At 53.0% G+C, this 12051-nt stretch overlaps 5 protein-coding genes across 5 annotated transcripts; 3 read left to right on the top strand and 2 right to left on the bottom strand.

Annotated features, from left to right (window-relative positions):
* Positions 1 to 409: 409 nt before the first annotated feature.
* Positions 410 to 679, top strand: CABS01_14752 (uncharacterized protein; the record flags this gene model as incomplete). Its single annotated transcript, XM_060548090.1, has 1 exon — positions 410 to 679. One exon carries the CDS (start codon positions 410 to 412, stop codon positions 677 to 679), a length of 270 nt encoding a protein of 89 aa, XP_060393029.1.
* Positions 680 to 1442: 763 nt separating this feature from the next.
* Positions 1443 to 2378, top strand: CABS01_14751 (pyridoxine biosynthesis protein; the record flags this gene model as incomplete). The annotated part of the gene is made up of 1 exon (XM_060548089.1): positions 1443 to 2378. The coding sequence occupies one exon, from the start codon at positions 1443 to 1445 to the stop codon at positions 2376 to 2378; it is 936 nt and encodes a 311-aa protein (XP_060393028.1).
* Positions 2379 to 4771: 2393 nt separating this feature from the next.
* On the bottom strand, positions 4772 to 5968 carry CABS01_14750 (uncharacterized protein; the record flags this gene model as incomplete). Its single annotated transcript, XM_060548088.1, has 1 exon — positions 4772 to 5968. One exon carries the CDS (start codon positions 5966 to 5968, stop codon positions 4772 to 4774), a length of 1197 nt encoding a protein of 398 aa, XP_060393027.1.
* A 616-nt stretch (positions 5969 to 6584) lies between these two features.
* On the top strand, positions 6585 to 8180 carry CABS01_14749 (WD domain-containing protein; the record flags this gene model as incomplete). The annotated part of the gene is made up of 2 exons (XM_060548087.1): positions 6585 to 7116; positions 7171 to 8180. The coding sequence occupies 2 exons, from the start codon at positions 6585 to 6587 to the stop codon at positions 8178 to 8180; spliced, it is 1542 nt and encodes a 513-aa protein (XP_060393026.1).
* Positions 8181 to 9528: 1348 nt separating this feature from the next.
* On the bottom strand, positions 9529 to 10495 carry CABS01_14748 (uncharacterized protein; the record flags this gene model as incomplete). The annotated part of the gene is made up of 2 exons (XM_060548086.1): positions 9529 to 10081; positions 10407 to 10495. The coding sequence occupies 2 exons, from the start codon at positions 10493 to 10495 to the stop codon at positions 9529 to 9531; spliced, it is 642 nt and encodes a 213-aa protein (XP_060393025.1).
* Between the last annotated feature and the right edge of the window lie 1556 nt (positions 10496 to 12051).

Below are 12051 nucleotides of genomic sequence, written 5' to 3'. Positions count from 1 at the left end.
AGACTGGCGGAGCAACGGGACAGGGAAAGGCGTCCGTCAGATGGAGTCACGGATGATGGAACTGCAGCGGCGGCGGCGAGAGAAGATTCCATGCATACGGGGCTTATTCCAGCTTGACTCTGCAGCTCGGGCGGAACAAGATGGGGCGATCTGGGTGTTGTCCCGCGCGGAACAGAACTTGAAGGGAGCGGCATGGAGGAGGGGCCGAGGGGCATCGCTCGGATCTACATCCGATGACAACCGCTCTGCTCTCCGCCCGCCCTTCAGTCTTTGGTAACTGTCGCCGCCGTTCGGAGCATGTGGAAGATCGGTAGAAACTTATCACCAATTGTGGAGGAAGCATTTGGCTCAGCCGGGTTGCGAGTTACCAGGGTGAGATGCACATTGGTATTACGATTACATACGCTATATGCGCGCATTGTCAGAGCGACCCATGATCAAGAGAATATGTCGGGCCATGATCCATCCACAACACGAACAAGTCCCACAGCACGAATCCCTCAGCTTTCTCCTTATCTGGCAATACCAAGGGAAGCGTGTCAAGAGTCCAGACATCCAGAACTGTCTCCCGCCACCCGTTCAAACACCGGTGCGTGGGACTGGGCCGCCCTCCGCGCGCCCGCCATGGCCTACGACTTTGCCTTCGGGGGATACTTCGATGACACTGCCATTCCATTAAGGTTCTCCATGTACCGGGTCCCGGAGTAACCGTATCTTGCCTTTCCGAGATCGGGCCCTGACCCGTCGTCCCCCCCTCCATGCTCGCTGCAGGCCATCCATCTCACAGAGTCGCAGTCTACTGTGCAGTAGGTACACCGTAGTCATGACTATCTGCAGACTTGCTGGGTGGTAAGCTCGGCCCTAGGAGTCCCCTACGGCCAAGTGTCGCCGCCGACTCAGTCGCGGACCACGCGCTGCTTTGCTCGGCTCGCCTAGGCGGAGGGGTTTTTCTGTACCACCACCGTTCAGTCTTGTTCTCCAAGCAAATGGAAGCGATCCGCGGGAAAGACGGGATGACTCGGTACAGCAGAAGTGTAAAATTTTTCTCTCTCCTTCGTCCAATCTTGGACCCCTCGCTGAACATGCCGTGTCATCATCGAAGTTGTTGTCTGCCGCCATATACATATTTGCCCCCCCTTCGTTCACATCTTATTCTTGAGACCCCTTTTCCCCGGATTTCATGACATACAACCAGACCCATCGTGAAGCGGAGCATCTTGAATCCTCGTTAACCATTTTGAGGCCCTCCTTTCTCTCTGATTGATTGAAAAAAAAAGATACCCCTCACTTCCAGAGCCGTTCTATTCCCATCTCTTTCACTCAGACCTTCTGTATCATCCCACCTCACAACCTCTTCGACTCAGTATTATCGCTCGTCTCATAGCGGTTCATCCTTCTCAAAGATCCCCCCCCGAAAAGTTACTACTCAAATTCATATCACAATGACCAACAACGACGCACTCAAGCCTAACGGCACCAACGGCGATGCCAAGAACACGTTCGCCGTCAAGGCCGGACTCGCCCAGATGCTCAAGGGAGGTGTCATCATGGACGTGACCGACGCCGCCCAGGCCCGCATCGCCGAGGAGGCCGGCGCCTGCGCCGTCATGGCCCTGGAGCGCGTCCCGGCAGACATCCGCAAGGACGGCGGCGTCGCCCGCATGTCCGACCCTGCCGTCATCAGGGAGATCCAGAATGCCGTCACCATCCCCGTCATGGCCAAGGCCCGCATCGGCCACTTTGTCGAGTGCCAGATTCTCGAGGCTCTCGGCGTCGACTACATTGACGAGAGCGAGGTCCTCACCCCGGCCGACAAGGTCTACCACGTCGAAAAGGCCGACTTCAAGGCCCCCTTCGTCTGCGGCTGCCGCAACCTCGGCGAGGCCCTGCGCAGAATCGCAGAGGGCGCCGCCATGATCCGCACAAAGGGCGAGGCCGGCACCGGCGACGTCGTCGAGGCCGTCACCCACGTCAAGCAGGTCACCAGAGACATTGCGCGCGCCAAGGGTGTTCTCGCGACCGAGGGCATCTTGGGCATCCGCGCCCTGGCGAGAGAGCTCGAGGTCGACCCTACGCTCCTCCAGCAGACGGCCGAGCTCGGCCGTCTCCCCGTCGTCAACTTTGCCGCCGGCGGCGTCGCCACACCCGCGGACGCGGCGCTGATGATGCAGCTCGGCTGCGACGGTGTCTTTGTCGGCAGCGGTATCTTCAAGTCTGGCGACCCGGCCAAGCGCGCCAAGGCCATCGTGAGAGCGACGACGCACTACAAGGACGCCAAGGTCCTCGCCGAGTGCAGTGAGGGACTTGGTGAGGCCATGGTCGGCATCAACTGCGACAGCTTGAAGACTGAGGAGAAGCTGGCCACCCGTGGGTGGTAAGCAGAGGTGCTGGGATGCTCAGGAGCTTAGACTGCTAGGTGGCAGCGTGTGTGTGAGATTTGGGATGTTCATATGGGTTCATGACTCTGCGATATGAAAAGCAGTGATTTTCTTTTTCAACCAAGACATGGAGGCATTGTGGCCGCATCAGCTAGCGAAGCCGGGGGAGTCCTTCTTCTACGGAGCATTTGGAAAAAAATTGGGTATAATAAAGTCTACCGCGTTTGAGGCTGAATCTTTAGTTGCTCATTCTCTTTTGGTGATGTCTCAGAGTGACTCGCTGTAATTCCATGAGCAAAGAGCACGCACCCATTCCCGGTGTCTACCACACCACCTTCATGACTCTGGTTCAAGGTTTCTGACACGTTCTATGCAGACGAGGAATTGTTCTAGAACTTTCAATTGTAAATGATCAAACAACCTCAACCAAGACTTCGCGACGAACAGCTCCGGCTTCATAGCAGCACCACTTTGCAGTGGACCTCGAAGATAGCGGCGGACATAGCTCAGTTGGGAGAGCGTCAGACTGAAGTGGGTTCTGAACCCTAGAAACTTCACTCAATCAATCTGAAGGTCGTGTGTTCAATCCACACTGGCCGCAACTTCACATTTTGCTCAGGGCGTGCGCACTTCATTTTGTGTTGATGTTGTGTTTTATGGCGTCCTTGCTGGTTTGATGTCTTTTTCCTTTTAATGTATTCTTGAAGATGTGACCATAAAGTAAGTAAGTAAGTAAGTAGTAGTCGTTGTTACGGAGTGAAATGTGGAGTTGGCTCATGAGAAAACGAAGTACATCGTGTTTCTTGCCTTTTGTAAATAAACGTCAGACTCTCTCTCTCTCGCCACTAACCTTACAGATAAACTTCCTTTCTTTGGTACTGAGCGAGGCATTGATCAAGCTCGTGATTTAGATTTCCAACTTGACCATAATACAGTTCTTCGGATGAGTATACTGCTTGCAGTGGATAGACTAGATATGAGTGCTGCTTCACCTTCATGCTTACAATTACCTAGGATCACCTACGATCACTCTCTCATCTTTGCACGCCCTCAGTATATTCTTGAGTCCCCTTTTTGGTTGATCCCTTACGGCGCCTACCGAATTCCTCAAAAGTATACTAATACTAATTGACCTCTCAGAATGAAGTCATATTGACCAAAATACCTCAAGCTTGTCCATCTTCACCAAAGATCGGCGATGTTACTTTACCGTCTTTCTGTAGAAGCTATCTAGACAACATTCACCGACGCAAAGTCTCTTCTCCAGTGTCGCCCATGACGTTTTTCGGGCCCCCGAGTTGGATCGTCACGAAGATGAAGCAAGCCAAAGAACGCCCAGCATGTGGCACGGCAATTCTGCACGGGTTGGTTCTTCAGGAAACACTTTGTTGTAAGCATCAGATTGGACTGCCTGACTTAACCACATTGAGTTGAACGTGGCTTGAAGCATTTCGCCCACGCAGTGAAGCTCCGAAAGAAAGCACGTTTCGTCTTTGACAGCAACGAGGGGTAATACAAGCAGCTCACGAGATTCCATTCAGGAACCAGAAGCCTCAATCTTCCACACAGAGGTGTGTCCTCAGACAAGACCTCTCCATCGGACGATCCCAGCATACATCTCAGATCCAACAAGTGGCAGCAAGTAGGCCAAGCGCTCTCCCCTGGCGGCGTTGCACCGTGTCTAACAAGTTCATGTAGTGAGAAAAGACGAAATAACGCCTTTCCCGTCAACATGGCTGTGGGACGCCCTGGCTAATAACTAACAACTGTCGACCAGGCCCAAGCTCTTCTCAAATCCATTTGGAATCTTGGGAGGGGGTGAAGTCTACCCATCTAGGGCTGAAAACAAAGACATTGAGAGAAAAGTGCTCAAGAATGGCCAGGAATGGATTTATGGCGCGGGGGTGAGCACACTTGTTTAGTTCCCGAAGGCTTAAAAATACCTAAAAGGCTTAACAATCCCTCGGGACCACCGATCTTCTTTGAAGCCCAACAAGTCCGGTTTGAAGTCCGGCTGCCCGCTTGGGAAGCAAGTGGAATAGTAGATTCCTGTTCTGTCCTGCCCTGTTCAGCCTGTCTGTCTGCTTGTTATTCTAGAGAGAAAATCGCAAGGCGCGTATTCTCTGGTGACAATGTCTCAGCCAACATCGAGATGCTCAAAATAGCGCATCTATGCCTTGGAGATGTTGGAACTTTTGGTGTTTTTGAATCTTGATTACATTTGTGAACCAGGAGCGCCGTGCGCCTTGTCCATGGTTCCAATCCTGATGAGGATTCGCTATGCGGAGTGTTATGTTTACAGATATATTACAGTATCTTGTACAAGCAGCCTCGCCTCTCTCTCAGGCCTTGGCAGCAGTTATCCATCACCATTATACTATACACCGGGAGTCCTAGTATCGCGCACTACCTCTGCGCTCCCTGAGGCTATGGCGGACCCTTCGCGCGTAACGCGCCACCCTAGATTTGACATCGAGATTGTAGCCTGGCATGGTGCCAACAGCCTGGGAGAAGACCCCCAGCTTGCCGCCACGGAACGAGTCTAGGGCCAGCTCAATGGTATCGATGAGGCGCAGCGTCTGCATGTCGTAGAAGAGACCGGCGAACTGCATCTCGTCCAGCACGGCGAGCACAGCCTGTGTGTCACCGTGGCGGTACCAGAGGATAGAGGCCAGCTCGTTGTAGAATGGCGTAGAGACGCCGAGGACATACGAGGCCAGGCCGAGCTCCTTGACCCGCGGGAGGACGTTCAAGGCCAGTGGGGAGGAGTGCGCAAAGGACTGGTCGAGCGTCTTGAGGCCCTGCAGGAGGTGCATGGAGTACAGCGGACCATGGGAGTCCATGCTGAGGGCGTCTGGCTGGGCCTTTTTGGACGACTTCTTGTGCGACGAGGGCTTGGCCTTCTTTTCCGGATCCGGCTGGCGCTGCTTGTCCTCAGAGATACCCAGCCTTGCGACCATGGAGAAGACGTCGCGTTCCAAAACGTTCCAGACCTCAACGTCTGTGTTGCACTGGTCCAGAAGGGCCTGTAGACGAACAGCTTCTTGAGCGCGGGCGTCCCTGCGCGCAGCTTCGAGCTTGGCGGCTTCTTCCAGGTCTGATTCGAGCTCCTCTTCCGGCTTGAAGGAAATGCGCGACGAGGTCAGCTGGTCGCCTTGCACCTGGCGCATTCCAAGCGCGACCTCAGCCGCGCGGCGCAGAGCAGGGGGGTATTTTCGCAGAATGGCATCGCGAGATCCGGACTCGGGTTCGGGTTCGACTTGCGAGGAGGAGGAGGAGGAGGAGGCGGCGTCGTCTGCAGCAGCCTGTGGCGGGACCTGGCCGCCACGCTTCGCAATATCGTCAAAGATTGCACGGAAAACTTGTCTCTCGGTCGGAGTAATGGTGGACTTTCTCTCGCCGTCTGGGCCGCTGGGGATATCCGTTCGCTCTTGGACAGGGCCGTCCCATTCGAAGGGGATGCTCTGTTCGCCGCGGCTTCGGGGGTGGGCGTGGAGCCGGCCTGCGGTTGTCGAGAGGGATCGAACAGAGACGGAGGCCCTTAGGATTGTCCTCGTTTGGTAGAGAAAGGGCGTCAATGTTGTAGCCATGGTGTGCGTGTGTTGTATGGTTGGAAGCGCAAGGTATGCACTTCACTTTGCGATGGTCAAAAGTTGCGAATCTGCCGACGCAACAAAATTTCCATCCAAAAATCCAACAGGGGAAGCTCGGGCCATGCAGGGACCGACAGGGTGCTGATGGCTGACGTAATAGACATTAAACCCCCTGCAACCGCCGGGGACCTCGACGCGTTGCGACGCGCTTTCAATTAGGCAGGTTCGCCTCCACCGCGCTCCTTCCGTCGTGGTTTACTCCTTCTGAATTGCCTCTTTTTTCTTTCCATCAATTTTACCATTATTTCCGACTTTCTCTTGCTTCACAACTTCTACATCTGGCTCTGGGCTACTCTCGCGACAGGTCAAAAGACAGTTCGGCACTCCAATTGCGCTCACAGCGTGGCAATTCTCGCAGTACGTCACAGACTTCCTCTTCATTACCACTTCAACCTACTCAACATTGTGAACAGCCCCGCTCCGAACGACCACAAACACCACCTGATACGCCTCCGCATACCGAACCACGGAAACTACCGCTTCTCTCCGGGCCTAACACCGTCGAATCGCACATTTTACCTCTTCCCGCCCATATACATCCCAAGCCGCAGTCATGGCCCGCACCAAGGTCAAAGCCGAGGAGGAGCAGGGGATGAGTGCCTTCGAGAAGATGCGCCTTGCAAATATTGCGAAGAACAAGACCATGCTGGACGACTTGGCCAAGGCGTCGAATAAGATCATGCCTCCCAAGCCCAAACTAGCACCAAAGTCTCGGTCGACTCCCGTAAAAAAGGAGCCTGTTGCTCCGACTGGCCCAGTCCGTCGCAGTGCTCGCGTTGCAGGCTTCGATGCCGACAACGAAACCCTGAAGCGCAAGTACGAGGTCGAGGTTGAAGAGAAGGCTGCACAAGAAAAAGCTAAGAAGACAAGAGTCGGTGGCAACCTTAGTCTGGGAGACATCGCCGTCGACGGCAAGAAGTTCAACAACGGCATCACTGGGCTGAGTGCATTAGTCCCTCGAGGCGCCCAACCTGGCGTTCCCACCTTTACCGACGAAGATGTGGAGAACACGTCTGATAAGGACTTGAAGGAGTTGCGCAAGAAGATGGGCAAGTTGGAGCTCTATGAAAAATGGAGCCCGCAAGGTACGTCAGGCAATCTGTGTTCGCCGTCAGTTGTAGTTACTCACGTATTTCCAGATATAAAAATCTGCCCGTTGCGCATCTATGCGGCCACTTTTCACCCTACCGAGGACAAACCCCTGGTATTCGCCGGCGATAAGGAAGGCGCTCTAGGTGTTTTCGACGCCTCTCAGGATGGCCCCCCGGAGAACGACGATGACGACGAGGACGCATGGTTTGACCCCAAGATTGGCGCCTACAAAATCCACACTAGAACGATCACGACCATCATCGTTTCTCCTTTCGAGCAGCAAAAGGTCTACACGTCCTCATACGACTCTACCGTACGTGTGCTTGACCTTGAAAAGGACGTTTGTTTGCCCGTCTGGGAGCCCGAGGACAAGAACGAGGATATCCCCCTGTCTGCCATTGATATTCCATTGACGGACAAGAATATCATTTACTTCTCTACCCTCAACGGCGCCGTTGGAAAGGTCGACATCCGCGACCCCAAGTCCACGGAGATGTGGCAGTTGTCCGACAACAAGATTGGAGGCTTTTCTCTGAACCCGCGAGAGCCGCACCTCCTGACCACGGCGTCTCTCGACAGAACTGTCAAGATCTGGGATTTGCGAAAGGTCACCGGCAAGGGAGATATGAGACACCCTGCCATGCTCTACGAACATAATTCTCGGCTCTCGGTCTCCCACGCGTCCTGGAGTCCAGGCGGCCACATTGCCACATCGTCCTACGATGACACAATCAAGATCTACGACTGGGCGGATCGTACCGACTGGGACAAGAGCACCGAGATGGAGCCGAAGCATATTGTGAAGCACAACAACCAGACTGGCCGTTGGGTCACTATCCTGAAGCCCCAGTGGCAAAAGCGCCCGAAGGACGGCATCCAAAAATTTGTGATTGGGAACATGAACCGTTTCGTCGACGTGTACGCCGCCAATGGCGAGCAACTTGCGCAGTTAGGTGGAGACGGCATCTCGGCTGTTCCTGCTGTTGCTCATTTCCATCCAACGATGGACTGGGTGGCTGGTGGCACAGCCAGTGGTAAGCTCTGCTTGTGGCAGTAAGCCTGGAGGTTTAGGTACACTACCACTGGGATTCCGTGTATATTGGATTGCCTTCTTGGCAATACCTAGGGGAAGGGATGGAAAATGGCATGTCATTTTGCGCGGCGTTGGTGGATAGGAGGTCATTACTGCGGTGACGGATGCTTCAGGCCGTCAGTTTTATAAATGTGTTCTGGAGGGTTCTGGAAGAGAGGATACTTGAGCTTGTCTGCGATCCAGTATATAAGCATACGCCGTCAGCTCTGTGCGGTTACGGTGGTCAGGGTAGTGCTGAACGCTGTTATGCGGCTTGGAAACCGTCTATAGGATCTCGGCCAGGTGTTGTTTGGATAACGCTGGGGCATTTCGGAAAAAGAATTGGACCAAAGAGTTCTTGTTTACATTGCTTTGACTGACCGTTTGCCATTGAACAGACTGCCTGCCCGCCATAGAGGTGCATACCCGCAGTACCCATTTGTGTCATGATGTGACAGCCCATAAGTGAAAGCAATACACACCCGTATCTCATTGTTTTCGAAGGCACAAGGAAACAAAAGGCGAATCATCGAGAATAGTATGCAAAACAGCCCGGCTGGATGAAATACTGGGTGGGCGAAGCTGTCATGGGTGGGACATCGCCGCTGTTTCAAGCATTTGCTGCTTGCTACCTACGAAGGTGGTGGGCACTACGATCCTATGAAGAGAGGTAACAGGAGGCTTACAGCATACCCAACAGACTTTATCCTTGGTCTTGATCAGTCTTCTACCATGGGCCCTAGTGTCATGTTGATCATGCGGTTCTAACAAGTGATCAGTCATGCTGCTGCGGAATGTAGTTGGCAGAGGTCTGCTTCCATTCGCGGCCTTCATCATACTTCCTCTTATCAATGCACGGAAGTCTTGTTTCTGGTATTATGGAATTCAAGAAGGATCTCAGAGCCTGATTGAAGTTGAAATGGTGACTTGTCCAGCCAGCCTTTGGCTTTCCACTGCGTGATTATTGCGAAACTTCGCAGTGGTGAGTAGGAGCCTGGGTCATCGCTAGTATCTGGTTTTCGACAATTGTCTGTAGTTTACAAGTATGAAGATGAATTCTATTGTACTTGAGACGATTCTTGCCCATTAAAACGTATCTCAGACGTAGATTTGCGTCGTATTGATTTTTCCCGTGTACTTCACGTAGGTTCTAATCTGAAGCTACGTTGAGCGAATAGCTTTGTGTCAGTTACCACCACGACAAAATCCTCTACAAGTATAAATAGTTGATCATGCGTTATATGTCTACAAATGAAGGCATATCAAACGGTCCTCCTTGATGAAAAAGTTGTATTGTTGAACGTCTCCATGCTGCTCAGAACTCACCCGCACCTTAAACCACCCGGTAAGCATCGTAGATGACCGTGGCTCCCAGCCGAGCACCACTACCAACCCACATGGCAGTGTTGACGATATCCTTGTACCTCTCATCTCCCGTCTCCATCTTGACATTCAACCGGAAGCTGTACTCGGAGGGCTTGACATCACTCGCCCTAGCCGGATCAAACAACCTCTCCATGACCTCCCTCGGTCCAGTCCGCCACCCCGTCGTCTTTACAGTAATGTAAGCCGGCGTCTCGTCATCCGTCTTGAGCAGGTACGACGTCTCGACGGCAGTGCTGAGGGTCTCGTTGACGACAATCTGGCTGTCCTGCCCGCCGGCGACAACAGTGCCGGTGCCCCACTTGGCCGAGAAGGCGCCCCCGGAAAAGGAAATCCAGTTCCGCTGACCGAACGGGCCAACGCCGACGGGGATGAGCGGGTTGAGGTCAACGACGATGCGGAAGTCGAGGTCGAGGGTTGGAACGGGGAGGGGGAAGGCGGCGGATGTGCGGTTTTCTGGGAGATTACTCTCGTTGAAGGGGGGGCTTTGTTGTGACGAGGGACTGGCAGAAGTTAGTCATTGTAGCTTGCTGTTCCTGCGAGCCTTGAGATTCTTCATCATGAGATAGAAAGAAAAAGGCAGTCACCTACGCCAAACAGGCTAAGAAGGTGAGCAAGGTGAGCAGTGCGTGAGGGGATCTGAGATACCTCATGCTGGGCTAGATCTCGAGGTACACCGTTAAGATACGCTTGGGTGGTCCGTGGTATTCAAAGTAAGAGGAGGCCCGAGATTTACAGCGGTGATGAAAAGTTTGAGACGGAGGACAGACACTCAGTGCTCAGCGAAAATGTGGAATGATGTCAAGAAACGGATCGAGTTCTATATACTGCGCAACGTCGTCACTTCCCGTCTCCCCCTCTCGCGCGGGTGTTGATGCCCCGCCCCCGCAGTAGGATTCGGCGATGGTGACCGGCATTTCGGGTCCGGGTCTCGGCTTCAGTCAAGCTCTGCGATCGTGCACGTTGGTGTCGTGACTACTTCAAGACGGACTGCTGCTAGCCATTTCCATGGGTTATTCTTGCATGAGGATGATGGAAGCTGTCAAGCCCAAGCACTGCGGTAGAGTATAGCGTTCCGCCATTTGCGACTACGCCTGCGGTTCATCTCTGGCACCGCTTCAATGGGATCAATTGTTGCTGGAAGGCTGGAAGCTATTAGGAAGGAACTGAAAGCAAGAAACACATGATCCATGGCAGTGAAGCTTTTCGTATAATAATTGAGTGATTTTTAGGTCGGATTTGAAGTGAGACGTGAGACACAGTGGTGGCATTGTTGTTGACCTCGGCCGACTGCATAAGGCTCAGAGGCAATTATCTAGCAAGGCAAAAGACGCAATGGAGAATAAGTACGTTGCGATGAAGATGCAATGAAATATCAAGATGCTTATATGGATGCGAATCATTTTGATAATTTTATCTTGCGCTCATTCAGAATCAAAATAAATATGATGTTGTTGTCAAGGGAGAACACCTCAAGTGAGGGCTACAGGCCCATGGCGAATTTTTTGTGAAAACTCTTGTCAAACAATAAACATTGAGATTTGACGACATTGACTGGTTTCTGCTCCGTTTCGTTGTTTTTCTCAGTTCAAAGCTTGAGCGGCTCTCAACAAAAGAGGGGACTTGATATGGGGCAGATCTGGGATGCCCCCGCGACGCGAATCTGAGTGCTTGGGCAGATGCTCATGCCAGAGAGTGTCGTTTGCGGTCACTCTGGGCTGATGTCATTTTAGGCTTGGTCCCCTCATTCTCACCTTGATTTTGGGTCTGTGTGTGAGTCTGAGCGTACGTGAGTGACGGCAGCTATGGACTGTGTTTGGCCTCAGAACAGTAGATATCAACGTGTTGTGAAGGCGAATAATGAGTGGTCTCGATATTCATCTGCTGATGAAGACTACATAGTACACACAGTACTGTGTGCCTCGGGTCTGGCGGGAGCGAGGTCAGGCTGGCGGCGCTGGACCGGAGTGGTCGGCTCACATGGCAATCCATGTCTTTTGTCAAGATCTTGTGATGGGACCCGGATGGGGCATTTTGGCGTCATGGGAGTGACTTATCGATAAGAGAGCTTAATCTGAGGCCAATGAGAGGGGTGGGATATGTCCGGGATCCACAGGGGACTTGGTTGCAGTCACTCGTAAGGTACCTACCTATGTACTTGTGGGCCCCCACGGCGCCTTCCTTTCCTTTTCCTTTCTCCTGTTGCCTCTCATCTCTCATCCTGCTCATCTCACTCTCACATCTATAAAGAGACCTGAGGAGTGAGAAGTGGAAATGAGATACAACATGTCCTACCTGCCTAGTCTATGACCAGTCATAGACGGCAACTGGGTAAGCAGAGGCAGAAACAGGCAGGGGCCACTCCTACATGGGCCATCACAAGCTTCATGCAATCAGACATTGGAGCGACCAAAGATGAACCCACTCCGTCCAAGACACCGGTCCAATGGGAAAGTAAACAGAGAGAAAACGA

The sequence above is a fragment of the Colletotrichum abscissum genome, assembly GCF_030869225.1.
Source record: "Colletotrichum abscissum strain IMI 504890 chromosome Unknown Scaffold_57.1, whole genome shotgun sequence".
Taxonomy (NCBI): Eukaryota; Fungi; Ascomycota; class Sordariomycetes; order Glomerellales; family Glomerellaceae; genus Colletotrichum; species Colletotrichum abscissum.
Note: the sequence above shows the minus strand (reverse complement) of the source record. Positions and strands in the feature narration are given on the sequence as shown.